Source organism: Galeopterus variegatus, unplaced genomic scaffold (assembly GCF_000696425.1).
Source record: "Galeopterus variegatus unplaced genomic scaffold, G_variegatus-3.0.2 Scaffold2084, whole genome shotgun sequence".
Taxonomy (NCBI): domain Eukaryota; kingdom Metazoa; phylum Chordata; class Mammalia; order Dermoptera; family Cynocephalidae; genus Galeopterus; species Galeopterus variegatus.
In genome coordinates, this window is record NW_007728195.1 from 124337 (window position 1) to 152176 (window position 27840).

A 27840-nucleotide genomic window follows, 5' to 3' on the forward strand; every position below is an offset into this window, starting at 1 on the left:
TTCCTGTTGCTATATATCTTGCCACCATTTAGTGTTGTCAGTGTCTTGGATTTTCTCCATTCTAATAGGTGTCTAGTGGTATCTTACTGTTTTAATTTGCATTTTTATGATAATATATGATGTCGAGCATCTTTCATATGCATATTTGCCACCTGCTTATCTTTTTTTGGTGAGGTGTCTATTTAGGTCATTGACCCATTTTTTAATCTGGTTGTGTATTTTCTTTTTTTTTCTTTTTCAGGTTTATTCAAATGTTTCAATGCCAGATGGAAGAAATACCCAGTTTATATTCTTTTTTTCCCCTCCCAACCTCTCCCCCACCTCCCTTCCCCTTCCCACCTCTACCCCTCCCCATCTCCACACCCAGCAACCTTAGATATGTTCTCTCCTGCAAGTCCAGCACGTTACTGTGGTTTTTCTTTCCTTCCTTCTTTCTCTCTTATTGTTGAGTTTTAAGAGTTCTTTATCTATGTTGGATAATGGTTCTTTATCAGATACATTTTTTGCAGACATTTTCTCCCAGTTTTTGGCTTGTTTTTCCATTCTCTTGAATTTTCGTTCCATTGGGCATTTGAATTTCCAAGTCTAGAAATTATCTCTTCATGAGTTAGAGCATTTTAAATCAGTATCATCCCACCTTGATTGTATAGTAGAGGAATTACGGTGAAATGAAAATAAAATGATAAAAAAGAACATTCACAAATTCTTTTCATATGATATACCTTAACAATGTGTGTTTTAACAGATTTTATTTTAAAATTTTGACTAAAACAATTTTTAAATTTTGTTTTAAAATGTAAGAAATTTTAAATGTGGGGATTTAAGAATGTGTTTTAAAATGTGGAAAAATTGCAGCTGAACGAATGGTTTTAATTTTAAAAGTCATGTGAACAATTTCCCATATGATTAATCTGTGCATAACTATGCAATCATCAAGTTTATTTCCTCTCTTCCTTTCAAACCAAAGCCCTTAAAACAACAGTCTCATATTCTCATCTTTGTAACTTCACCCTACCTCTAATAGGGTGTACCATGTACTCAGGGCTAAACCAATTATTTTTAAGTTGATCGTGGCAGACCAGCTGAGATCTCCATTCTCAGCCTTCTCACTGAGTTTTGCTTACATTTGTTTTGAATAAAATGGAAATGTCCTTGATTTTATTTGTCTTATAGAAGTATCACATGCAGAGAACAAAGCCGTCAGCACGTTTGGATCTTTTTCTGCCACCTTAGAAAATGGAATCTGCCTCTCGATAAGTTACTATGGATCAAGTGGAATGGCACCAGGTGAAATAAACACGACAGAAAAGATATCTGTGTCCCATGGCCAGGCATCCCTGCCCCTGTCCATCCTCAGTCTGCTCACTTGTCAATAAACATGTTCTGATTTAATGCCTCTTAGTTTTCACTGCAGGGTAGGAATATAAGATATGTGTGTGTACATATGTGTGTATACATGTATATATAATCTTTCATATATAGCAAATAATAATACTTTGACACTTTAAGCTTTATCATTTATATAATCTTTTATATAATCGCATATGCATGTAAGATTATGTGTGTGTGTACACGTATATGTATTCCAATCATCTTTGTTAATTAGTCCATGAAAATAAGCCTGTTAGTTGGTGCCAAAGAAACCGTGATTTACCAAGCAATCCTCTTGGTTTTCTACAGAATATTTTTATGAATCCTGTGATTATGGAATTGCTCAGTGTGCTTCAGGACATTACTCATAAAGGAGCCATTTATTGGATATCTTGAAGGATTTCTCTTCCCCACTTTCAATAAAAAAACTCTCCAACTAGAAGCTATTTCTTTGCAAATCACAAAATAGTATGTCATTTTACCAAGAACCAATCAGGAAATCTGTGTGTTCTCATGCATTTTAGAGGGATCTAACCATAACATATTTTTTAAAAAGGCATTACAAAATTAAAAGGTAATCCCTATGCTACATAGCCTTAAAGCAGTCAGAAATATGGATCTGGAACAGAGAAGAAAAGTCATGGCTTGAGATGTAAATTTTGGAGTCGGTAGCATATAGATGACAATTGGAGCCCAGTGGTGAATGAGATCATCCAGATCTAATATACATAATAAAGATGCTCATCCCTCGCGGTGTATTACAATCACATGTAGTGTTTCACAGATATAATATCTGGACCTTGTCAACCCTAAAAGACAGACAGAGAGAGACTCTCTAAAAGAAAATGATATTTATTTGGGAATGAGCCTTGCAATGGGAATACACATGGACATGTTGAGGAAGGTAAAGGAAGGCAAGGATTTTTTAAAGGAAAAATGAAAAGGGTTACATAAGTTGTTTTGGAGCAAGTATCCTCGGCTACAAAGATCAATAATAAGGGTGGTGTCATTCCAAGGCTGGACAGGCAGTTACTGGGCAGATGTCCTCACAGATGCATTTTTGTGCAAGGATGTGGTTGCCTTTGTGCAAGGTTGCAGATTTTGCGAAGTATTTTGTGATAGTTCTTGTTATCAGGCATAGGTGCGTAGAACCTTCCCTTCATGGTCTTCTCTGGCTCCATTTTGACAGGGCTTGACCCACAAGACTCCATTTTGATTCTAACAATGTTCACAGCCTCATCTCCAGTCTGATTCAGTTGTTTAAGGGGAGGCCTGAGCTTTTTTGTTTTAATTCCATGAGTAATTATTTTTAAATATTTTTTTCCATTATTTCCTGCTGCTCCAAACATTTTACATATAAGATCCTCTCAAAATTTCTTAAATAAATGAAGGGATGGTTACTGCTCTATCATTAAGGAGTTTACAACATAGATGGGAAGGCAAGAACATGTAAGATAATGTCTCAATCAAATATATCAAGGTATTATATGCCTCAGATTTTCTAACTATAATCCTGATTTTCAAATCAACCACATTAACCCTGAAATCTATCCAACTGATAAATCATATTTAACAAGGTAAAAAATGTTGCCAACTTATATAAATTTTTGAATTGTAAATGTTATTTAAAAAATATATCAAATATGGGTGTTTAATTTACACTGATAAATCATATTTAACAAGGTAAAAAATGTTGCCAACTTGTATAAATTTTTGAATTGTAAATGTTATTTAAAAAATATATCAAATATGGGTGTTTAATTTACTTGATTTTCTCTTTTTCTGTTTATAGAGGATAAGGATCCTAATTTGGAAACAATGCTGAACATCCCTTCAGCACTCACTGCAACAGTGATTCCTGTTATAGTGACTGTTCCTCAAGGCAAAGCTAAAGGAAAAATAAAAGGCAAAGAAAAACCCAAAGATTCCCTTAAAGAAGAGGAGATCCCAAAAGAAGAAGAGAAAAAGGTAAATAAATCTTGCCATGGATTTCCAAACTATATTTTTTCCTCAGTGTTAACTTTTTAAAAACTGTGACTTATGTCAATATTACAAAGCATTTTATTGTGCAGATGCATTGACATTCCTTATAGTCTCAACTTTGAATGAACAAGAAGGATTTGCACACAAAAATTGGATTTCCACACCAGGAGACATATTGTCATACACAAGTTATTTCAGTTCATTCATACCAATCTCAGAAGGATTAATTCAACCTTTTCCACACCCTAATTCTTGGGTTTTCTTTGCTTTTGGTTGGGCAAGTTCCTAACATTCCTTATTTTTAACACTTTATTTAGCTCCATTTAGATAAGTAAGTAATTGGAAGACAAAGATCTGTAACTAAACAATGGAAACCTCTATTTGATAGACATGGAATTAGATATTGATGTGCTAAGAATCCAGCAAGACTAAGGGACAGCACACTTCTTGTTAAACAGTAGTCCACCTTCTATCCCTACCCTTTATTAGAGGACACACACACACACACACACACAAGCTTTGACTCTAAACATGTTTCTAATGGAACACAGATCAAATGAGAGTTCTAAAAGAAGGACAGCAACAAAACTACTGGTAAATCTTGACTCCTGGTATGAGTACTATCTACTAAAATAAAATGCACAAATACTCAACTTATTAGACAAAAAAAAATGTGTTAAAAAGTGCTTAGGAACCTGGATTTCAGACTCTGGCTCTTTAAAATTCTGGTAAATCTTGACTCCTGGTATGAGTACTATCTACTAAAATAAAATGCACAAATACTCAACTTATTAGACAAAAAAAAAATGTGTTAAAAAGTGCTTAGGAACCTGGATTTCAGACTCTGGCTCTTTAAAATTACGGAGTTCAAGTGTTACTTTGCCTCTGCACCATATTTACATAGCCATTCTAGAGGAGTTTTCTCAGGCCAGGCCACTTGACCCTTATTAAGTAAAAACATTCAAGTATTGAACAGAATGACCACAGGTAATATGCTTAAAATTAATCTGATGGCAAACCAATTGGCTTACCCAACATTTTAAAAAATTGATGATGACAGAAGGAAGAGGGATACTTACTGTTTTCATGTGTAATGATAGATCTGACATGGCAGGTTTGCATCTTTGAGCATTTTTGTTCATTTTGCAGAATTTCACAAGCTTTTTTCTCTTAATTTTGCTTTGTGTTTTTAATTCAATTTTAGCTAATAATTCATATTTTTTCCCTGTTAATACCAAAGAAAAGGCAGAAGAGTAGAAGACTAGTTACTAAATCATTCAGTTGGAATGATTTTAGTGGCTAACAAAAGAGAACTGACTGAAACAACTGAAATGATTATTATTAGGAATTGTTTGGAAGTTACAAAATAACTTTCATTCTTGAGTACATATAACCAAATAAGGGATTCAGGCATAGGTGGCCTATAATCAGGATTTTAATGTAGACACAGCCCAACCCTCACTGCTTTTAGTTACTACAAAAGCAATGCATGTTCACTACAGAAAAATAAGGACAAATATCCTAATAGCATAATATCGCTAGCACCCAAACTGTAAGAATTACACACAAAAAAGGCAGTAGACATTTTGGTCTCCCATGTACTCTGCTTGTCTTAGTTCATTTGGGCTTCTAGAACAAAATACCTTAGACTGGATGATTTACAAATAGTAAAAATGTATTGTTCACAGTTTGAGAGGCTGGGAAGTCCAAGATCAATGTGCCAGCAGATTTGGTGTCTTGCAATGACTTGTTCTTCGTAGATGGCGCCTTCTATGTGTTTTCACATGACAGAAGGGACAACAGCAACCTCTTTTATGACAGCACTAATCCCATTGAGGCTTTTGCCCCCCTGACTTTATCATTTCCCAAAGGCCCATCCTTTTAATATCATCATATTGGATATTAGATTTCAACATATGAATTTGGGGGGTACACCAAATTCAGACCATAGCACTGCCCTAACACCTACACATCCAAATGGGGGCACCTTTCAAGGCCTACTTCAAACACTAATTTTTCCATGGATCCTGTCCCAATTATTCTTATTAACTCTGATATCTCCCTTTTCTGAGGAAGGATGTGCCAACCATTTGGTACTGTCATTTAATTGTCTCACCTGTCTATGTGCCATTCTACAAGTAGAATACTGACTGCACAAAAGCAGAGACTCATGTGTCCTTACAAGCTCTATTGCAGGGCCCACCTAGCTCTGTGCAAGTCGCATCCTAAATGCCCAGCAAATCCTTGCTTAGTCAAAAGCAATAATAGCTCATTTAAAAAACGATAAGCAATTATTCACTCGCTAAATTATTTCCAGGAAGAAGTAGAACCAGAATCTGTTTTACAAGAGACTGTTTATGTTCCCACCTTCCAAAACCTAAATGTGTCTTGCCCCAATGGACTCCTGTTGACCTTCACTGGGCAAGAGTCTACAGGTGAGTGATAGCTGGAGTGGGGTGGAAAGGCAGGAGACAAAAACCCACACAGAAAACAGCTAAATCACCTCTGGACATTGTGTATTTCCCTGTCAGTTAAACATGCTTCTTGTTGATAAAGAGCAATGGACTATTTTCAAATAAGGAGAACAGTAATTATGACCATTTTTTGAGCACTTACTATGGCCAAACACTAAGTACTTAACATACATGAAAAAATAAAAATATTACAAGCTAGGTACTAATAACTCCATTTTACAAAATAGAGAAATTGAGTCTTCAGTGGGTTCAGTGACTTGCCCAAGGTCACTCAGCCCCTATGTGGCAGAGCTGAAATGCCAATCTTGGCCCAGTGATGGCAAAGCCAGTGCTCCTAACAACTCCTGTGTACGCTGTCTTCCTGTCTCTACAGAGGGCCACAGGTAGAGTACTTTGCTGCTCTGATCAAAACAAAGGATAGTAAGCAAAAGTAGATAGAGAAAAGTACATGTTAAATGGATGAAGAAAACCAGTCCTCATTTCCATGTTTCACTGCATAATTTTATCGAGTCTATTACCTCTGTTGGTTCTGTACATGGCTCCTAACCTATTCAGATGAATAAGTAAATACAAGTAGGACTCTTTAATTGACCAGATGAGGCATCCACTTTGGTGATTGCATTTGAATATCGTGTAAATGGAGATTCACTGTTGCAACAGAAGTAGCAGATGCAACAAAGCAAGCACTGAGCTAGGACTTGAATTCTAAAACTGGCTCTGGTATGAACAATACGGCCATTTGCAGTTATTTATAGTCTCTAGACCATGTTTCCTCATCTTATGAATGTTAGATTAGATCAGTGGATCTTGATTTTCTTCATTACCAAATACCCTGTTTAATATTTGAAAAATGTATCTATCAAAGAAAAAGACTATGCCTATTTAAAAATAATTCAGTGTTTTATTTACTTGCCAGATGAAAGGAAAGAAACTAAGTGCTGTAGTTAACCTATTTTGTTTTAATCTTGCTTTTCATTAGGCTTTCTGAATTACTAAAAATAAACCTGGGACCTCTGTCCTATTTCCAAGGGTCCTTAGTGGTCCCTTTTATGATGGGACCTACTCTGCTGGATGGTCACTAAATGTCTTCCAAAGTATAAGATGCTATGAGTGTACTGAGAGGGGTGTTGTTTTCAAGTTCAAGGATATATTTGCTTGTTTGCTGGTTTGCTTAATCCTGTTATCACATCTCAACTTAATACCTTTTTCACATCTCTTTTCTATTAGTTTTATTATCTACCCTTATATATTTATCCTTATGTCAGAGTAGACAACATGGTTAATAATAACTCTGCCTGGAATACATCATCTTTTTGAAATGTCCCATATATGTTACAAATATCCTAATTGAAATTGAACTTAATTACAACATAAATAACAAGGTAGCAATGTCTTCATTGCTTCAGACAAAGGGAGAGAAGATTACCATGGTGTAAGAAAAAAGAGCTTAGAATGGAGTTCTTCCCTGGGTGACTTCGGAATCAAATGAGAAAATACTTTCTAACCCGGAACATATTGTTCAAATGTTAGTGGTTGGGTTTTCTTCACTGTTATTGTTTTGGGGTTTTTTTTTTTTTTTGGTTGTTGTAGTGGTGGTTGTTTTACAGTATAAGAAAATGATTGAGCACAGAGACCAGTTCAAATACCAGCTCTGCCACATACTGGCTATGTGAACTTAGAGAAGTTATCACCTCTCCAAGCCTCCATTTCTTCATCTGAAAACTCTGGAAAATGGAAGTGTCTAGTATAAAGGGTTGTTGAGGTAGACTGAATGAAGTATTTAGCATATAGAAATATCTCAATAAATTTTTATTATTTTATCATTATTATTACTTCTGTAATTTGAGGTGTGTCATGAAGAGCCCTCATTGCAAAATATTTTCCCACTAGCCTTATATAGTTCTTAAAATGCCACTATTACTTGATAATTCTTTTGTGTTAAGGTCCTTTCACTTCAGTAAACCATGTTATAAATTAAGAGGAAATTATTCATTTAGTAAAAACTGAGTAGTTACTGCCTGCCAGAATTTCTTTATAATTACACTTTCTTTTTGAAGGAGCTTATTAGGTGCTTTTCTCCTTGATTGCCAACTAACAGCAGAACACTGAGAGATACCTGGATGCGGTTAGAGATGAGGGGATTATGTTAACTTTGAAAGATGATAGATGATTTAGGAAGGGCAAGCCTGAGTGAGTGACTTACCCTGGGGCTGTGGGCCACCAGATAACACCACAGCAGCATTGTGTATTCACAGGCTAGTGTGGGGAAAAGAGGGAACATCTAAGACAGCAAAACACTACTTCCTTCATAATTCTTCCCTGAGATGTCCTGGACTTCATTAGAAAGAATGACTTATACGGAGAATGTACCTATTATGTGCTTGTAGATGACCTCATTTAGTACATTTGAATGTAACAAGGTCAGCAAAGAACCAATAATCTGGGCCATCTGTCATGACGTGGAACTGCTCTATTATTCAGATGCAGAAAAAAAAATGAAAATAATTAAGCAAAAAGATAAAACCCCAGCCACACAGTGTGTCCAGTTCACAGTAAAGCTTTCTTCATTTTTTTAAGGTCATTATGTTGTGGATGAGGAACCCACTTGGGATATCATCGTCCGTCAGAGCTACCCCCAGAGGGTGAAGCACTATGAGTTCTATAAAACCGTGATGCCACCAGTGGAGCAGGAGGCATCAAGAGTTATCACCAGTCAAGGCACTGTTGTCAAATATATGTTGGATGGGTCCACACAGGTAAAAGAACGTGTTAGATAAGTTACCCTTCCCTGCTGCAAAGTAAAAGACAGACCAGCTATGGGTAAGGAACAGTACTATAGCAGGGAAGAGGACGAACTCACTTGAAAGAGAAATCACACTTTAAAATGACAAATAAACAATAGTGTAATTAGAGGAAAAAACTACCTGTGCAAAACAGATGGAAATAAACTTGTCATTTCTATGCATGATCCAAGACTACAGACTGAACAGTGTTTACCTCCTCTCCCTCTCAAGGTACCTTAATTTGATAGAAAAAATACTTTTAAATAATAAATTTATAACAGTACTGGAGAACAATGAAATATACAGCCAATAAATCAGAAGAGTCAAAGAATTCCTAGAAAATGTGAGTCAGAGGGGATCAGACTGATGGAGAAACAAGAAAAAAGTTTAAAACATATACAAGAGAAAAATCTGCAGCAAAATTAAAAATCAAAATGGAAGTTCTAACACAGATGTTTCACAGATAAAGCTCTGGTCGGGGTAGTTCCCCAGATAACTCACTATTACCTGGAGGATGGGAACTAGAGACCATAAATCCCAGAAGCCATATGCCCTGCTCCATCCCTTCCCAGTGATCACAAGGGAGGAGCTCCTATGACCACACACTATACCACCAAGAAGTAAAAAGGGATCCTCAATGAGAAATATGGCCAGGCACCTAAGAATCATCAGCCTTGCAGGGAAACCCATCCCCTGAAAATAAAATACACGATTCAATAAATTAAAGAAATAGCACCTAAAAATAAGAGTGAATACTTACACAAAAATAATTAAAAGTGAATAAAAATAATATAGGCAAAGACTTGAAAGGTTAACAGTCTGTAAAATAACAATTTTTAAAGTTTCTATGGGGAAAAAAACGAGTTCTTAGAAATTAAAAATAATTGTTAAATATCAAGAAGTACAAGAAGGTGGATTATGAAGGAGAGAAAAGTTAAAAGACATGGAAAAGAGATCTATAATAGAATTTCCAGAAGAAAATAGTGAGAATTAAGGGGGGAAATAATCAAAGATACAACATAAGAAATTTTCCCAGAACTTAAAAAAAATACTTCAGATTAAACAGGGTAACCAAGTGCCCATCAAAACTGATAGTAATTATCTTTAAAAGATCATCTAAACATGTCATCATATAACTTTAGGACTGCATAGATAGATCATCCTAAAAGCTTCCTGAAGGAATCAGTTACTTAGGAAAGACTACGAATCAAAAGGACATTTGACTTCTCATTAGCAACATTGATGGTGGTGCTTGTCCTGTTCATTAGGAGTGTTCATTAGATGCTGATGCTGTATAGATGTATCTATAGTACCTAGAGATAATATACATAACTAAATATTAATAGAAACTAAACATTTAAACATGTGATAATATTTTAAATGTAGTTATTAGAAAAATTAAAATAGAATGTATAATTTCCCAATTGCATAGGGGAAAGAAAAATGGAAAAATAAAACTCAAATCAATCCAACAAAAACCAGGAAATAAAAAAAGACAAAATAGAAGGTAAATGGAAAATATGAAATAATATAATTGTGCTAGTTGTTAAGCTACTGTATCTGAGTTTCAAATCTAACCTTTTATAATATACTTTGTGATGCTGATTCTGGAGGTCTGCAAACAGCGTTTCTTCTTTTGATTATTTCGAACCTATTTCAGTTTGACACACAATGTTTATTGTTAAACAGCCTCTTCCTTGCTTCTGAAAATGCTGAGAATTTTTATTTTTCCTTCAGGTTCTCTTTGCAGATGGTGCTGTGAGCAGTAGTCCTGATTCAGGACTTATTTATCCTCCTCCTGAAATGCCAACAAGCCCTCACAGTGGAGATTTGATGGATTCAATTTCTCAGCAAAAATCAGAAACAGTACCATCTGAGATTGCCATCACAAAGAAAGGTAACAGCTGAAGCCTCTCAATTTATAATGGATTTAATAAAGTCTTCAAGTGAATAACAAGTGTTCAGTATCATTATTATTACACCTCTACAGTTTTTCTGTGAATATACTTATATATATTTATATGCATAAATACATACATGTGAATTTCTACTGCAACCACAGAATTACATACTGTTTCATTAACTGCTTTTTTCATAATGAACATTTTTCTGTGCTGTTATATATTCTTACACAACATTAGCTATAATGCCTTGGCTGTTAGGATTGGTTAAGCAGATGAATGATGTCAAGATTCTAAGCAGGCATCTCTATGATCCTCTTGACCTTTTCTTCATAGTTTCTCCAGACATGAGGTCCTCACATAGCAACTTCCGAAGCAGAAAGGAAAGAGGGTGATTACAAGAGATTTCTTCAAATGTCTCTCTTTATCAGGGAGGACAATATTCTCACCCCTATCCCCCAGCCCCAACAGACCTCCCCTTATATCTCATTGACTACACCTGGTTGGGGACCTCGGCTGGAAAAGCAAGTATCTGACACTTTTGACCTTTTTCTCACAAGAAGAGCAGTACTAGTAAGGAAAAATGTGGTGAATAGCAGCTGGGTAAGCAACCAACAGTGTCTGCCATAATCTAAATTGGAAGATTGCTGTCCTGAGAGGTATTTCCAATTTATACCCTTACCACCAGTATGCTATGAAAATGTCTACTTCCTCATACCCTTGCCAATGCCAGATATTACCGTTCTTTTAATCTTATTGAATTTGATAGATAATTAATGCATCTTATTATTATGTTAATTTGCATTTCTTTGATTACTGAGAGGTTAAATATTTAAAGATGTTTACTGGGCTTTCTTTCCTTTTGTGAATTTTCTATTCACATCTTTTCTTGGTTTACTATTAGGGTGATCATCATTTTTGTATTAATTTGTAAGATATCTTTATGTATATGAGATGTATATTGTGTGCCAAGAACAATTCAAAATATTTTTATTAAATCAGCTAATCCTCGCAGCAACCCTGTGAGGTATACATTTTTTAATTTATTTATTATTATTATTTTATTTATTTATTTATTTTTTTTTACATTCTAAGATGCTGTGAAGCAGTTGGAGGGGAGTGGGAGAGGGAAAGGGGGAGGAAAATAGCATGGGAGGAAGAGATAGGAGGGGCATGGTCGAGGCCCATGGCAGCCCCCTCATTCCGGCAGGGGAGACCAGGGGGCTTCCAGCAGCAGCTCAGTCATCACTGGGCTTGGTGCGCATGTTGGGGGGCCATGGCTGAGGCCCTCAGCCCCCCACTGCACCAGCTCAGGAGCCCAGAAAGCTGCTGTTCCTTCTAGGTTTTATAGGTGTTCTTTGGTGGTGTTAGACCTTTACTAGTTAATGTCAAAGTTTATCTCTGATCTGTGAATATTTTGTATTTTCTTTCAGTTCTGTGTTGAATTATTCACTGTTCCCACCTCTTAAACTCTGCACTGGAACTAATTTGTTGTCCTTTGCTTATTTCTTTAAAATGTGGGAACTTCCTGTGGGGACCAGCACTTGAGCCCTGTGGTTGAGCTAAATTGTTGCTTTGCTGCTCATTCCCTGGGGAAGGCTTTTCGTGCAGCTCAGATTTCAATTGTTGACCTTGTATGTACTTCTGGGTCTGGTGAGGTCTGGTACACTTGGGTTGTGTGGGGACTCTGGTCTGGGCCTGAGACTTTTCAGCAAACTGCACCCCCTGCAATTCTATACTCCTGACCAGTCTACACTGAGTGGTCCTGTGCTGATTGGGAGGCAGATCAGCTGTCCTTGCTGTGCCCCAGTGTTCCCCAGGTGGACCTGTCTCCCCCACTGCCAGCACTCCAAACACTTCCCAATGGATGGGCTATGTGCTGGTCCCCTGTGATGACTCATTTGCCTCTGAATGGCTGCTTTTTTCAGTTGTCTGTGGCTCCTTGCTCCTATGTGGGTCCCTGTTATTGGTCTTGTTGGCCTGGGGGCCACCAAGGCCCTCTTCTTCCCTGCCACCTCCAAGTGACTTCATACAAAGGGCACAGCTGAAGCTTTTGCCAGCTCATGCTCTGTGTGCTCAGCATGGTCAGCCTTGAAGTGGCCAGAGCTCCAAACATTTGGAGTGGTCCTTTCTTTCTCTCATGATGGCTTCTCCTGCCTTCGTGAACTCTGTAGGTCTCTCCTCCTCTTCCCCTGAGCTCTAGTGGCTCCAGCTTGGCTGTCATTGCTTTTTAATAGCGGTAAATTGGTTGATTTGTGGGAGAGAGTGATGCTAGGGACCATCTATTCAGCCATCTTGACTGATTTAATAATCCCTGATTTGCAGATAAGACAGTTGAGACAGAGAGGTTAAGTAACTTCCTTGTGGTCTCTCAGCTAGCAAGTGGTTGAGCTGGGATTTGAGTCTGAGCAATTAACCTGTAAATTACACCGTCTTTCATGCCTTACAAATTTTTCTCTATTTCTCATATGCCTTTGATGATCTGAAACCAAGTTTTAATCTTCTTTGTCAATTTCAATACCCAGTAACTTTCTATGGAGGCAAACTGAATTCCTTTTTTGGTTACTCAAAGTTTAGTAAAACAAATTTTCCTTCAGTAGTAGCAGAAAGGTCCTTATTGGACAAGTAAATGAAAGTTCTGTACTCCCTATAATTTTCCAATTTCCCACCTTGAGACTCCCTCTTTTGTTGACACCAGAGGACTTGGTATAAAACTAGTCTGTGTAGCCACTTCTCCAAAAGCCTAACCTGGTTCCAGAGGACTTCTGCTTCCAGCACACATGTCCTAGATTTCTTCACAGCTGTCCCATCCAAGATGATGCACTCACTTTTTTTAATTAATAGACTATTTTTAGAGCAATTTTAGGTTTACAGAAAAAAATGAGCAGAAAGTACAGAGTTCCCATATACTCCCATCTCTTCCCTACTCACAGTTCCCCCTATTAAGTACATCTTTCTTTAGTGTGGTACATTTGCTACAATTGATGAACCAATATTGATACATTATTATTAACTAAAACCCACAGTTTACATTAGGATTCACTCTTGGTGTTTATATTCCATGGGTTTTAAGAAATGCACAGGGATTTTTTAGGGTGATGAAATTATTGTTTATAATACTTCAGTGGTAGATTCATGCATTTCCCCCCAAAATTCCTTCTTATCTTCCTCACCCTGAACTATACATACCTTACCCTCCATGATCTCCTGGCAGTCACTGACCTTTTTAGTGTCTCTATAGCTTTGCTTTTCTCCAGAATGTCATGTAGTTGGAATTACACATGAGGTAGCCTGTCTAGACCAGCTTCTTTCACTTGGTAATATGCATTTAAGATTCCTCCATGTCTTTTTATGGCTTTATAGTCCATTTCTTTCAATCACAGAATAATATTCCATCCATGGAATAAAATTCCATAAATAATATTTGATCAAAAATGTAAAAAGTTATAACACCACAAAGCATCTACTCTTACCGAGATACAGTCATTTTTCTTTAATTATTCCCCAGATTCTTGCAATTCTTTGGTTTTTTCCAAAGTTTTGAAAAAATTTATTTTGACGACTTTTTCCAGTGTTGTCATCATTTTTATGGATTTTCACTGGTTCTTACTTGTCATTCCAGGAGTGCTTCTCCCATCCCACAAGAAATATTTAGTGCTTTTATTATTTTTCAGTTCTATATAATATGCAATTCCCATTATAACTTTTTCTTTGACCCTCGAATTATTTAAACTTGTTTCCAAATTTCCAAACCATTGAAGTGTTTCTAGTTTGTTTTTATAATTGATGTTAACTAATTGTTTGGAATTTGTTGAAACATGATTTATAGTCTCATATATGGTCAAGTTTTTTAAACATTCTGTGCTTGAAAAGAGCATATATCCTGTGGTTATTTGATATAATTTTGTCTTTATATTTATTAGATTAAACTTGTTAGTTGTGTTGTCCAGATCTTTACCTGAGTTCAGCAGACTTTTCTGTAAGGGGCAAGATAGTAAATATTGTAGACTTTGTGAGCCATGTGGTCTCTGTCACAACTACTCTACTCTGCCATTGAAGCATAAAAGTAGCCATGAACAGTTCATGATTAAATAAGTCTGGTTCTGTTCCGTTACAATAAAACTTTATTTATGGGCCCTAAAATTTAAATTTCATATAATTTTCACGTGTCATAAAATATTATTCTTCTTTTAAGTTTTTTAGCTATTTAAAAATGTAAAAATAATTATTACTTCATGAACTGCACAAAAGAGACAGCAGGCCTTATTTGCCTACAGGCAAAAATTTGCCAACTCTTATTCTATATTCTTATAGATTTTTTAAATCTACTGTATGCATATCAGTTTATTCAGCAGAAGTAAATTTCCTGAAAGAATAGATAGTCTCTTCAGTGCTGTGCTCCTTAAAATTTAACCTTTATTTCTTTATTTGTGAAATTTGTCTTTTTTTTATAGCACAGTCAGATTCTTTTATACATTATGAGGACATGGTTTTTAGACATTTACAACTTTAGAAGTATTATATCTTTATGGTAAATTTAACCTTTCCTCAATATGCAATTATTCATTTTCATGAATAAATGCATAATTTTCATGAATTAATAATTATGCATTATTCATTCTTTTGCCCTGATGTCCATTTTGCTTATATTATTATAGCCGTACCAGCTATTGTTTAATACTTTACCAATATAATTTTTTCCACATTTATATTCCACTTTATGTGATTTGTGCTTAAATGTGTCTCTTGTGAGCATCATATAGATGAATATTTTTAAAATTCTGCAATAAACATGGGAGTTTAAATATCTCTTCTACATACTAATTTTATTTCCTTCAGATATATACCCAAGAGTGGGATTACAGAACCATGTGGTAGTTTTATTTTTAATTTTTTGAGGAAACTACAGAATAGGAGAAAATATTTACAAACTATGCATCTGACAAGGAGTTAATATCCAGAATATATAAGGAACTCAAACAACTCAATAGCAAAAACCAAAACAAAACAAAACACACATAATCCAATTTAAAAATGGGCAAAAAAAAGCCTTAATGAACATTTCTCAAAAGAAGACATACAAATGGCCAACAGGTATATGAGATAATGCTCATCACCACTAACCGTCAGGGAAATGCAAATTAAAACCACAATGAGATATCAGCTCAGTTAGACTGGTTATTACCAAAAAGACAAAAAATAACAATTGCTGATGAGGACGCAGAGAAAAGTGAACACGTACACTGTTGGTGGGTCTGTAAATTAGTATCGCCATTATGGAAAACAGTATAACTGATATTTTCTGAAAACGTCTTTATGTTTGCTTCATTCTTGAAAGATAATTTCACTGGGTACACAATTCTATATTGACAAGTATTTTCTCTCAATACATTGACAATAATCCTCCATACTCTTCTTTCTTCCAGTGTAGCTGTTGAAAAGTTAGCTGTCAGTTTAATTGTAGTGGCTTTGAAGATAATCTAAATGCCTTTAAAATATTCTGGTTTTTTTTTTTTAATTACAATCTCAGTATGATTTCACTATTTGTAGATTTTATTTTATTTATTTAAATGAAAATATACTGAGCTTCTTGAATCCATAGATTAGAATCTTTCATTGGTTCTAAAATTTTCTCAATAATCATCTCTTGAAATATAGTTTCTGATCCATTTCTTTCTCCCCTTCTGTAATTCCATTAAACATATACTCACATGTGTAAACGTCTCTTCTATGGCTTCTATTGCTTTGGCTGTCTGAGCTTCATTCTAAGTAATTACTTCAGGTCAATCTTTCAGTTCTTTTTTAAACTATGCTTTATGGGGCTGGCCCGGTGGCGCACTGCGCTAGTGCGCCGCTTGGGAAGCGCGGCGGCGCTCCCTCCGAGGGTTCGGATCCCACATACAGACCGGTTCCCGCTCACTGGCTGAGCGAGGTGCGGGGGCAACACCGAGGGTTGCGATCCCGTTGCCGGTCCTGGTCCGGTACGGGGGTGACACTGAGGGTTGCGAACCGTTGCCGGACATGGAAAAAGACAAAAAAATAAAATAAAAACATAAACTATGCTTTATCTCTTGTTAAACCTGTATGTCAATTTTTTAAAAAATTTCAGTATCACTTTTTTTATACCTAAGACTTCTCTTTGCTGTCTTCTCTTTACTAGTATTTTCTGGCCCCCTTTTACTTCTGAAATTACATTATCGAGCACAGATTTTATATTCTGTGCCTGATAATTTCAATATCTAAAGTATTGTGAGTCTAATTCTATTTTCTGTTGTTTTTTCTGGCTCTCACCTGAAGTGCCTTGTTTCATGGTGTCTTTGGTACTTTTTGACTATGAGATGATTATTTTTTTTTTCTTATTGATTTAACTCTAAATTCTTTGGGCTAGTGTAAAGGTGAGAATTTCTTTAGAAAGGATTTTGGTTTCAGAAAGGATTTTAGCAGGTGGTAGGGGAACAAATAATCTTGAATTACTTTAAATTAAATTATGAATTTAAGAGATTTCTGGGGGTGCCACCCAACCACTGTGAATTTTCTCTTCAAACTTATAAAAGGATCTGCTTGTGGTTATACAGCCTCGAAGTACTTTTTTGTCCTCTCTGCTCAGCACCAAGTTTGAACACAGACAAGTCTTCTGGCAGTCCTGGAGTGTAGTGGGAAAAAATCATTAGTTTGTTTCTGTAAATAATTCACACTTAGTCTGAGGGTATATAACCCTTATGGTCTCAGATTTTTGAGGTCTCTCATGCTAAACTCCCCATCCATCTTGAATAGGCTCTGGCTTTTATCTGTCTCTAAGTCCCACAACACTGAGTAAACAAGTTCTCAAAATCGCCCTGTTTGACAAAGTCCCATGTGGCAAAAGCCAACTTCATTGTTATTTTTACCTCTTTGGGTTTCCACTGTGACTCAGTCCTTGGCTTGCGTTGACCTTGTTCATAGTTGCCAGTTCACAGGCACTTTCAAAATTGATTAAAAGATGTTTTTCAGTAATTTTAGTTATTTTCAGTGGAATTTTTGTTATCTAGCTTGTGATGTTGCTGAAAATTGAACTCTAACCATGGCTGTTTTTTATTTCCTTTTGTCTTTGGTCTGATCCTTCATCAGTTTTCCTTGCTTTGTTGACCCATATACTTAACAATGGAAGACAGTCATTAATTAAAATTTCAGAATCTTCATGTGACTCTTTCTTCCTTGTATTCTCTTATCCCCCAAATCCATCCACAGTTTTTCATATCTAACTTTATCCCCCAATCTACAATTGTACCAAAATTGCACTTGTTTATCTCTACAACCATCTTTAACTTCTGCTACTTTAAAACTTTGTGACTCTTCTTCCAGCTTTCATTACTATTAATTCTCCATATTCCTGCCAAAAGTATCAAACTAATCTTCTGACCACATCACTATCCCTCTTAAAATTCTTTAGTTCCTAAATATCACCTATAGGAAAAATTCCAAGGTCTTTAACATTCTGCAAAGGCCCACTTGATTGAATCAGTACCTACCTCTCCAGTCTCTCCTCTCAATCAAAATCAGCTTGAAATATATCTTCTGGTTACATTGGCCTGCTAGAAGTTGTCTGAACACACCAGGCACACACCAGGCAATTTCTCACCTTATTCTATTTCTTGTATCCCCTGTGCCAGATGCCCTTTTCATGGATCATCTCTTTTGAGTTAAAAAAAAAAAAAAAAAGAAAGAAAGAAAGAAAGAAGGGAAGGACAAGGCAGAAAAAGAGGAAGAAAAGGGTGGAAGTAGAAGAAAAGATAATTCCTAAAGTTTTGCTACCATTTCTGGAAGATCTTCCCTCCACCTATTCTGAAAGTGACACCATTTTCACACTCTGCCAATGTTTTGGAAGTGTAAATAGGTCCAAACTAAATCTTAGCATGATGAAAGCACTTAACTTGATGTGTCTGTCTTCTTTGGTTCCCCCAATAGCTGAGTCCGTATTTGTTAGGCTAAGATTCATGCCCTGATGCATATTTTATGGTCTGCATCTGGAGAATCTTCCTAAAGTTAACAATTCTTTACTACCTTTGCTTGCAATTTGTTTCTGGGTCTGTGTTTATCTCATCTTTGCTAGCACTGGCAAATCTCCCATCCAAGTACTAACCAGGCCAGACACTGCTTAGCTTCGAAGATCAGGCAAAATCAGGCGCATTCAGGGTGGTATGGCCATAGACAATACTGCCAAACCCATATATGGATAAGTTATTATTCATGAAAATGAAGCAAATCTATCCTGGTAGAAGAATTTAGATATAGGTCATGGAGTTCCATGAAGATGTCTTCAGGTTTTATCTTCCAGTTCCAAATGGACGGTAGTGGGGGAAGGGACATGTCAGATGATTGTCAGTGTAGTAATTAAACTGTACAGATTCCTCCCCTCTAATGAGAGGCCAAGGGTGTGCTTGGCTGATAAAACTCCTCAGATCCAGGGTTGAAGAAAAATGTTTCCTATCTATCACCAACAAAATGACAAAATCAGGGGAACCAAGAGTTAAAAATATAGTAGATGCTAGAATCCAATAAGTCAAAAGAAGGAGCCTGAAGGTTTGACGGATATATGGGAGAAAAGGTAGGCTTTAAAAGCCAGAGTACAGAACCCCAAATCTGGGATCTAGGAACATACAGGCAAGACTCAAAAGTGTATAGAAATTGACCAGAATGGCTTTTGTGTCAAAAAGAGTGAGCTGTGTATGTGTGTAAATGTTTAGGGGAAAATGATGGGAATCTAGTTAAGACTCAAGTGCCACAATTAAGGTGTTTATCACCTGATATTTTTCCCTTTTAAAAAAATAGTATAATGGATAAATATCACTTAGAATTGTTTATGCCATAGTGTCTGAGGTAGTTAACACTTTATCAAACTTAATGAATGATGTATAAAATTGATATTATAGTTATATTGTTGTGTTTGATTTTACTTGGACTTCTACAGGAAAAGGTCACAAAAATCAGTCATCAATGGCACATAAGAATGAAATCCATGAACATCCCCAAGAAATAGTTCAAACAGTAACTCCTATGGAGGGTCACATGGGTACCTGGTATACAACCACACCTGAAGGAAACCGGATTGGCACCAAAGGACTAGAAAGAATAGAGGATTTGGCCCCTTTTTTATCCTTTAAAGCCACAGATCCTGTCAACGGAACGGTATGGCAAACTATTGTATATTATAATTTTTTTTAATTAGTAGAGTTCTGAAACAATACATAGAAGAGTGCCCAGTAAATAATAAATTTTCAATAAAGATTTGTTAAGTAGTGGATGTATGGATTCCTCTTCCCAAATATAAAACCATCATGTGGATCATGAGGGGTATATTTAACAAATACAGAGTATTTTGAAATACTAATTTTCTTTTTTGTGGTCACAACTGGGTTAGAATGACATACTAATTTTTGAAGTGAGTGGTAGGTCACAAATTTTTCTGTACTACTTTTAAGATATTTATGAGTAATGGTGTGATGTCTTTCCTTATGTTGAATGTACTTGCATGTCTGTCTTTTCTTCTGGAAGTGAGAGACTATGATGTCCTATTCTACTTCGTTGTGTCCATCTGCAGTGAGTGATAGAAATTTGTTCATGATCCTTGATTCTGAAGAATTTCTGGTATATTTAAGGAGATAAGGCATGCTCACATTAAATAACTCAATAATTCAACACCACAGAGGAACTGTACAAAAGATTTTATTTGTAGCATAAGGTTAAGTGACAAATTAGTGGTATAAAAATAATGGTTTTGTTTATCATATAAAAATGAAACTCCTGGGATTTGAACTCAGGCAGCTTAACTCCAGAGCTCATGCTCTCGACCACCATGCTATACAGCAGTGTTTCTTGTTATACGTTCCTGGCTGAGAGTGTCAATGATAAGAACCTAAAATAATGGTCAGTATGAATTTCTCTCCTAAATAATAATTTCTGTCTCCCGTAAAGAGATAAGAAGGTGAAAATCACCTGCTCCTGATAACTCTAGACATTTGAGTCAAAAAAAGAGGTAACAAACACTCTCACATCCATCCAGACTCTTCAATGAATCATTGTATCTCTTATACTTAGGACAGTACAAGTTTAGAAAATGCCCAATGATTTAAATATGCATTGTGTAACTTATAATACCATAGTTGTAGGTTGATCTCTTCAGAAGCAAACACTCTGGTAGAGTTTGGGGTGCAAGAAATTTATTAGGGACACCATCTGTGAAAGGAAGAGGGAAGGCAGGAATGGGCAGAGGAGGAAGCTGAACAGTAGGGCAAACACAACAAAGCCAAGGTCAACCCAGTGGGGAGGTCAAGAGCAAGTATTGCCTGTCCTAATGTCCCAAATCTGGTAGATGTGACCATACTCATAGACCCCCATCTCCCTCAGTCTCTGGATGCAGCTACCTGTGAAGGACATGAGCTAGTGAAGCATCCACTCTGCAGCTGAGGCAGATGCCGAAAAAGCTGAGAGCTGGTGACTGTTTGTTAACTGCACTCCCTGTTGCTGGGCAGCAAGTCCTTTCTCGAAGAGGATTTGGATGAACACCTCCGTGTCCACCCCATCTGTAGACACACACACACACGCACGCACGCACGCACGAGGTTAGAGCTTCACAAGGATCTTAGTCAGTTCAGACTGCTATAACAAAGTGCAATAGACTTGGTGGCTTGTAAACAACAGAAATTTATTTCTAGCAATCTGGAGTCTGGAAGTCTGCAAGATCAGGGTGTCAGCAGGGACCAGTCTAGTTAGCGCCCTCTTGAGGTTGCAAATTGTAGAGTTCTCCTTGTATCCTCACATGGTGGAAAGAGTGCAAGAGCTCCCTGGGGTCCCTTTTATAAAAGTATTAACCCCACTCATGAGGGTAGACATAATCATCCCCCAAAGACACCACCTCCTAATATCATCAGCTTTGGGGTTACAATTTCAACACATGAATTTGGGGGGACATAAACGTCCAGTTCATAACAACAAGTCAGCTGTTTAGCTACAGTATACAAGGGGCTGATTGTTCTTTCAGACTGAATGACTTGCCAGGATTAGCTGAATTGTTTCTGAGATTCCTACTTTAGTCTGCGTATTTAAAACCCTTCAGTAGTGGTTTACTCCCCTTAGAATAAAGTTTGAAGTCCTTAATATGGCTTAAAGCCTCCTCCGGCTTGGCCCCTAGCCTCCTGGTCTCATCTCCTGCCACCTCCCCACCCCTCCCTGGTATCCTTGGTCTTTAGCACATGCCACCCTCATGCTGCCTCTCTGCACAGACACACCACGTCCAAGCTCAGCAGCCCTTCCTCACCCAGGGGCCGGACCAGGTCAGAACTCTCACTACAGATACCCGTGGCCCTTCAAATGGCACCTTTACTAACTTTCTTAATGAATATCCCCCTTCTGAGTCTATTACTCCTAGAAAATAGGGAATTGAACTTGAGTCTTTTACACCAGCTATAGGACACGTAGTCAGCACTCCATAAATTTGTCTTCAGTTGGACTGCATTGTAATAGACCTGGAACATACTGGGCTGACAAAGTGGCTATCCTTTGTCTTTCTGTCCTGGGTGATACAGCTATTTTTTTCTTCTCAGACCTTCTATCCATTTTCCACAATAATACTCTCCACCTGACCAAAAGGGATTACTGATACCTACTTGTTGAGAAACCATGAGCAAGTTTCTTAACTTCTCTAAGCCTAACTTTCCTCATCCATAAAATGGAGGCATCACTGCCTGCCTCTCAAGATTGTTGTCAGGGTCAAATCAGGTAGATGAGATAAAACTTTCTCTTGGATTATATAACCAGGATTTTGGTGGTGCCATATTTGTTTCAATGGGGCATAAAAATAAGTGCACTAGGATTAACCACCTGGTGAAATGATTATGCTCTGCCTTTACATGTTCAGGTTATGACAACTCGAGAAGACAAAGTGGTCATTGTTGAAAAGAAAGATGGTACTCGGATAGTGGATCATGCTGATGGTACCAGAATCACAACCTTTTATCAAGTTTATGAAGACCATCTTATTTATCCAGATTACCAAGAAACAAGTAAGTTTTATTTTTCAAATACATGATGATATATTATAACTCTTTAGCATAAGACAAGTAAAATCCTTACTGATGGTTGAACACACACATAAGAAAACTATTTTTTTGATCAAGTCAGCCAGCCAAAGAACACTAATGCAATTCAAAGCAGAGCCCATTAGGACCTTTTATTATTATTATTATTATTTTGCTACTTGTCTTATAATTTAATTTAATTTTTTAATTAAAAATAAAAATTGTATATATTTATCTCACAACATGATGTTTTGAAATACGTATACATTGTGGAACAGCTCAATCAAGCTAATTAACATTCATTACCTGACACACTTATGTTTTATGGCGAAAACACTTAAAATGTATCTCAGCAATTTTCAAAATTTATTTTTATTTACTATAGTCACCATGTTGTATAATAGATCTCTTGAACTTACATATCCATCTAATCGAAGTTTTGTATCCTATGACTAACATCTTCCCGTACTCCCCCCACCCTGATAACCACTATTCTACTCTCTGCTTCTATGAGTTCAACTTTTTTAGGTTCCACATATAAATTACATATATGCGATATTTGTCTTAGTGTGCCTGGCTTATTTCACTTAATGTAATGTCCTCCAGGTTCATCCAGGTTGTTACAAATGGCAGGATTTCCTTCTTTTTTAAAGCTGAATAGGATTCATTGTGTATATATACCACATTTTCTTTATCCATTCATTCACTTGTAGACACTTTGATTCCAAATCTCGGCTATTTTGAATAATGCTGCAATGAACATGAGAGTTCATTAGAACCTTATATTATGATATTTATCCTCAACAGAGACAAAAGTGATGACAACTCTAGTTGGCTGAATAGTAACAGTGTCCCATTTTTACCACTAAAGATCTATGGTCCAGATTGGTGGCAACTAAAAATCTAATCATCATGATTCATCCATCCTGCATTGTAGCTCACAGACCTATCTTCTTTGCTCCTCAAGGCATCTAATTTGACAAGTACATGACTTCATATAGGTTTTCTTTCAAGTTTGAGCACGTCTCTCGTTGTCAGAAAGGTGATATAGGAGAAAAGGAAGCTGCAGCTGCTGATTAACTGGAGCCTGCTCAAAGAGTCTGATAGCCCGCCATCCTAACCTAAATGTAAACAACATATGTAAAAACAAATTATTTTCTGACTCCTTTTTCCTTAATGGCAGTTTTTTAAAATTGTATATATTTGAGGTATACGGCCTGTGCTCTGATGTCCATATACATAGTGAAATGATTACTGCGATCAAGTAAATTAACATGTCCATCGCCTCACATATTTACCTTTTTTGTGTATTTGTGTGTGTTAAGAGCACCTAGGGCCGGCCCGGTGGCGCACTGCTACAGTGCGCCGCTTGGGAAGCGCGGCGGCGCTCCCACCGAGGGTTCGGATCCCACGTGCAGACCGGCGGCTCACTGGCTGAGCAAGGAGCGGGGGCAACACCGAGGGTTGCGATCCGTTGCCGGTCCCGGTCCGGTACGGGCGCGACACTGAGGGTTGCGATCTGTTGCCAGTCACGAAAAAAGACAAAAAGACAAAAAAAAAAAAAAAAAAAAAAAAAAAAAAAAAAAAAAAAAAAAAAGAGCACCTAACATCTATACTCAGAAAATTTTCATTATACAGTACCATATTATTGACTGTAATCCTTATGCTGTACATTAGATTTCTAGACTTATTCATCCTATATAACTGCAACTTTATACCCTTTGACCTTATCTCCCCCCCCAGTAAAACCAAGTATATAATATGATGCACTAACTTTATTTCTGCATATGTATAAAAAAATACTCTCACACATTTGCACAAGAAAACAGGTACAAGGGTGCTATTTGAAACATTGAATATTATATGGAAATATTAGGAAACATAAATGTTCACCAATGGCAGAATAGAAAAATAAACTGTGGTATATTCCTACAAAAGAATACCACATAGTGGTTAAAAAGTCACATACATGTACGTAAATGTGCTCAAACATATATATATATATCAATATGGCAAGAGATCTCAAAAACATTGTTAAATGAAAAAAGCAGTTGTAAAATGATAGATACAGAAATTATATAATTACAAAAAGTAATGTATAATTTATGTAAATTTAAAGAGCAAATATTATATATTGTTCTTGATACATGTATTTATGTAAAAGTGTAAAAATGGATTTCAAGAGGGAAATAAACCCAGGCATAAGGAGAAACCTCAACTTTATAATTTTTTTTGTATATGTATTAAAAATGTTGAAGCATTCGGCAAAATACTAACAAGTGTAAATTTTGATTGGTGAATATATGAGTGGTTAAGTTATATTTTATGCTTTGCAATTTCTCAAATTCAAAAATTGGTTGTTTTCAATTTTTCATAATAAAAAGAACAGTGAGAACAAGACAGTATACTAAATTAAATAAAATTTACTCTGGAAGAATTATCCTGAATTGACAAGGAGTGGGCCACACTCCAAACTTATGGAGTTCTCAGCCTTGGTCTCTACTTTCTAATTTTTTTTTTTTCCCCATGGGGAATCCAGATGGCCAGGAGACAGCAGCAAAATCAACAGGCTGAAGTCTGTTTCCCAATGTATGCATCATGTCAGATCTGTTTACCTTGTATTTGCTTGCAGTCGAAGGTCCTCGGACTGTCACCAGGCAGGTGAAGTGCATGCGGATAGAAAACTCACACTATGCCACCATTATCACCAACTGCGAGGACAGTAGCTGTTGTGCCACCTTTGGGGATGGAACATCCATTATTGCAAAGCCACAGGGAACGTACAAGGTAGGTCTAGGAGGAAAATGAGGAGTGCCAAAGATAAGTGTCTGGCTAAAAAAACCCACTTCTCTGGGGCAGTGAAAATCCCTGCAATGTAGACTACTGATGCTTTCTTTTCTCACCTGATCTCAGAAAATACACTTCTCAAACTCTTTTTTTTTTTTTTTGCGCAGGCCATCCCTATACACGATCCGAACCCGCAGCCTTGGCGCTACCAGCGCTGCACTCTCCTGAGTGAGCCAAGGGGCCGGACCCCGCTTCTCAAACTCTTATTCATCTTCTTTGTACAATCCATTCCAGAAAACATTGCCCTGCTTGTTTTTCAAAGCTTTGGTAGTTCTGGATCAAGGTTGTAAACCAAAATGTATTTTGCGTTTGTTGAGGATCTCTTATGTGCTGGGCACTGTGAATGTTAGAAGCACTTAGAGGATCTGGCCTGTGCCTACCAAACCAGCTTCACCTCCTGCCACCTCTACCCTCATTCTTACTGCCCATCTGTCACACCTCTAGTCCATCCCTACTCTACTTAATGTCCCAACAGGACGAGAGGGAGGATGTGGTTTGAGTGGTCCTGGGGCAGCAGTTTACCCAGCTGAAGCAAAGTTTTGTCCTTGGAACATTAAGAAGGAACACTGTTAGCACCTCCTCCTACTTTTCTGTATTTTCCTATTGAACACAGCCACCCAGTGTCAGGCTGCAGTCCCCTTAGCCTTAGAAGAATTTGCTTCCACCTTTTCCCTCGTTGGAGAACAGACACAGAGCCAAGACATAACATACAGGGCCACAAGATACTTAGAGCTCAGAGCCAGAGATGAGGGACAAAGATCTCACCAACAAACACCGGTTACTGTGAAAGGTGCTGAAGCCAGTTTATCCCTCCCATGTCTCCTGATAAGGTTACCCTTATCCTTTTTCATCCAGCATGGATTATTATGGGGCAAGGAAGGTGCTGAAAGTGAGAGATGGAAGAAACCATTGGTGTAAATTTTCATGTCCTTGGATCAGGCAATGGTTTCTGGGATATAATACCAAAAACACAACCTTCATCAAAATCAAAAAAAAAAGTTTATGCTTCAAAGGACACCACCAAGAATGCAAAAAGATAAACTACAGAACAGAAGACATTATTTGCAAATCATATAGCTGATAATGGTCTAGTGTATAGGATATGTAAAGAACTCCTACAGCTGAACTATAAAAATACTAATAACCCATTTTTAAAATGAGCAAAGGATTTGAATTTCTCCACAGAAGATATGCAAATGGCAAATAAAACACAAAAAGACGCTCAATATCATTAGTCATTGGGGAGATGCAAATCAAACCACAGTGAGATACCACTTCATACCCTTAAAACACCTGTAATCAAAAAGACAATCACAGGGCCGAGCCCGTGGCGCACTCGGGAGGGTGCAGCGCTGGGAGTGCGGTGGCGCTCCTGCCGCGGGTTCAGATCCTATATAGGGATGACCGGTGCGCTCACAGCGCTCACTGGCTGAGCGCGGGGGGGCCGGTCTCAAAAAGGACAAAAAAAAAAAAAAAGACAATCACAAGTGTTAGTAAGATGTGGAGAACACTCATACATTGCTGGTGGGAATGTATAATGGTGTATAGTTGCTTTGGAAAAGCAGTTTGACAGTTCACCAGCAAATGAGCATAGTTGTCATATGACCCAGCAATTCTACTTCTTGATATATGTACAAGAAAAGTTAAAACTTACATCCACACAAAAACTTTTACACAGATATTTGTAGCAGCATTTTTAATAATAGCAAGATTGTAAGAACAACCCAAATGTCTATCAGCTCATGAGTGGATAAACGAAATGTGATATAACCATACGGTGGAATATTATTCACCCGTAAAATGGAAAGCAGTACTGATACATACTACAACAGGGGTGAATCTAGAAAACATTATACCAAGTGAAAGAAACTGGACACAAAAGGCCACGTAGTGCACACTTCCATTTACATGAAATGTTTAGAAGAGGTAAACATACAGAGACAGTAGATTAGTGGTGGCCACGGCATAGGGGACAAGGGTGGTGTAAAGTGACTGCTAATGGGATCAGGGTTTCTTTGGGGTATAGCATGATAAGAATGTTCTAGAATAAGTTAACTCTAGGTAATGGTTGCACAAGGTTTTGAATTTACTAAAAAACACTGAATTATACACTTTTTTTCAATTTGAGGACTGAATTATACGCTTATAAAGGGTGAATTTATAATAGGTAAATTATACTTCAAAAAAAAGCCTGCCTGAACTAGAAGTCATTACATAAAAGGTATTACTAAAGGACTACATCAGCCACCAGAGGAGTGAGGACAAATAAAAGCTTCTCAGAGCATTCATCCCATGGCTTTTGACTCTTTCAGAGACACTTTTTCTCCAAGAACACTAACAATCCCAAATATTTTGAATAGGGCTGAGTGTGTTTACTTCAGTTAAAATATATTAAATATCTGAAATAAGAGGGCACTGGGCAGTTATT

At 37.0% G+C, this 27840-nt stretch overlaps 1 protein-coding gene across 1 annotated transcript in view; it reads left to right on the forward strand.

Moving 5' to 3' along the window:
- The window catches only part of SPAG17 (sperm associated antigen 17), a 186727-nt gene that overhangs the window by 111211 nt on the left and 47676 nt on the right, over positions 1-27840 (forward strand). Inside the window, exons 21-28 of the mRNA XM_008580417.1 lie at positions 1174-1287; positions 3164-3339; positions 5672-5789; positions 8406-8584; positions 10349-10508; positions 19460-19677; positions 22406-22550; positions 25198-25352. Of these exons, the coding sequence (XP_008578639.1) occupies positions 1174-1287; positions 3164-3339; positions 5672-5789; positions 8406-8584; positions 10349-10508; positions 19460-19677; positions 22406-22550; positions 25198-25352 (1265 nt within the window). The remainder of the gene's footprint in view (positions 1-1173; positions 1288-3163; positions 3340-5671; positions 5790-8405; positions 8585-10348; positions 10509-19459; positions 19678-22405; positions 22551-25197; positions 25353-27840) is intronic.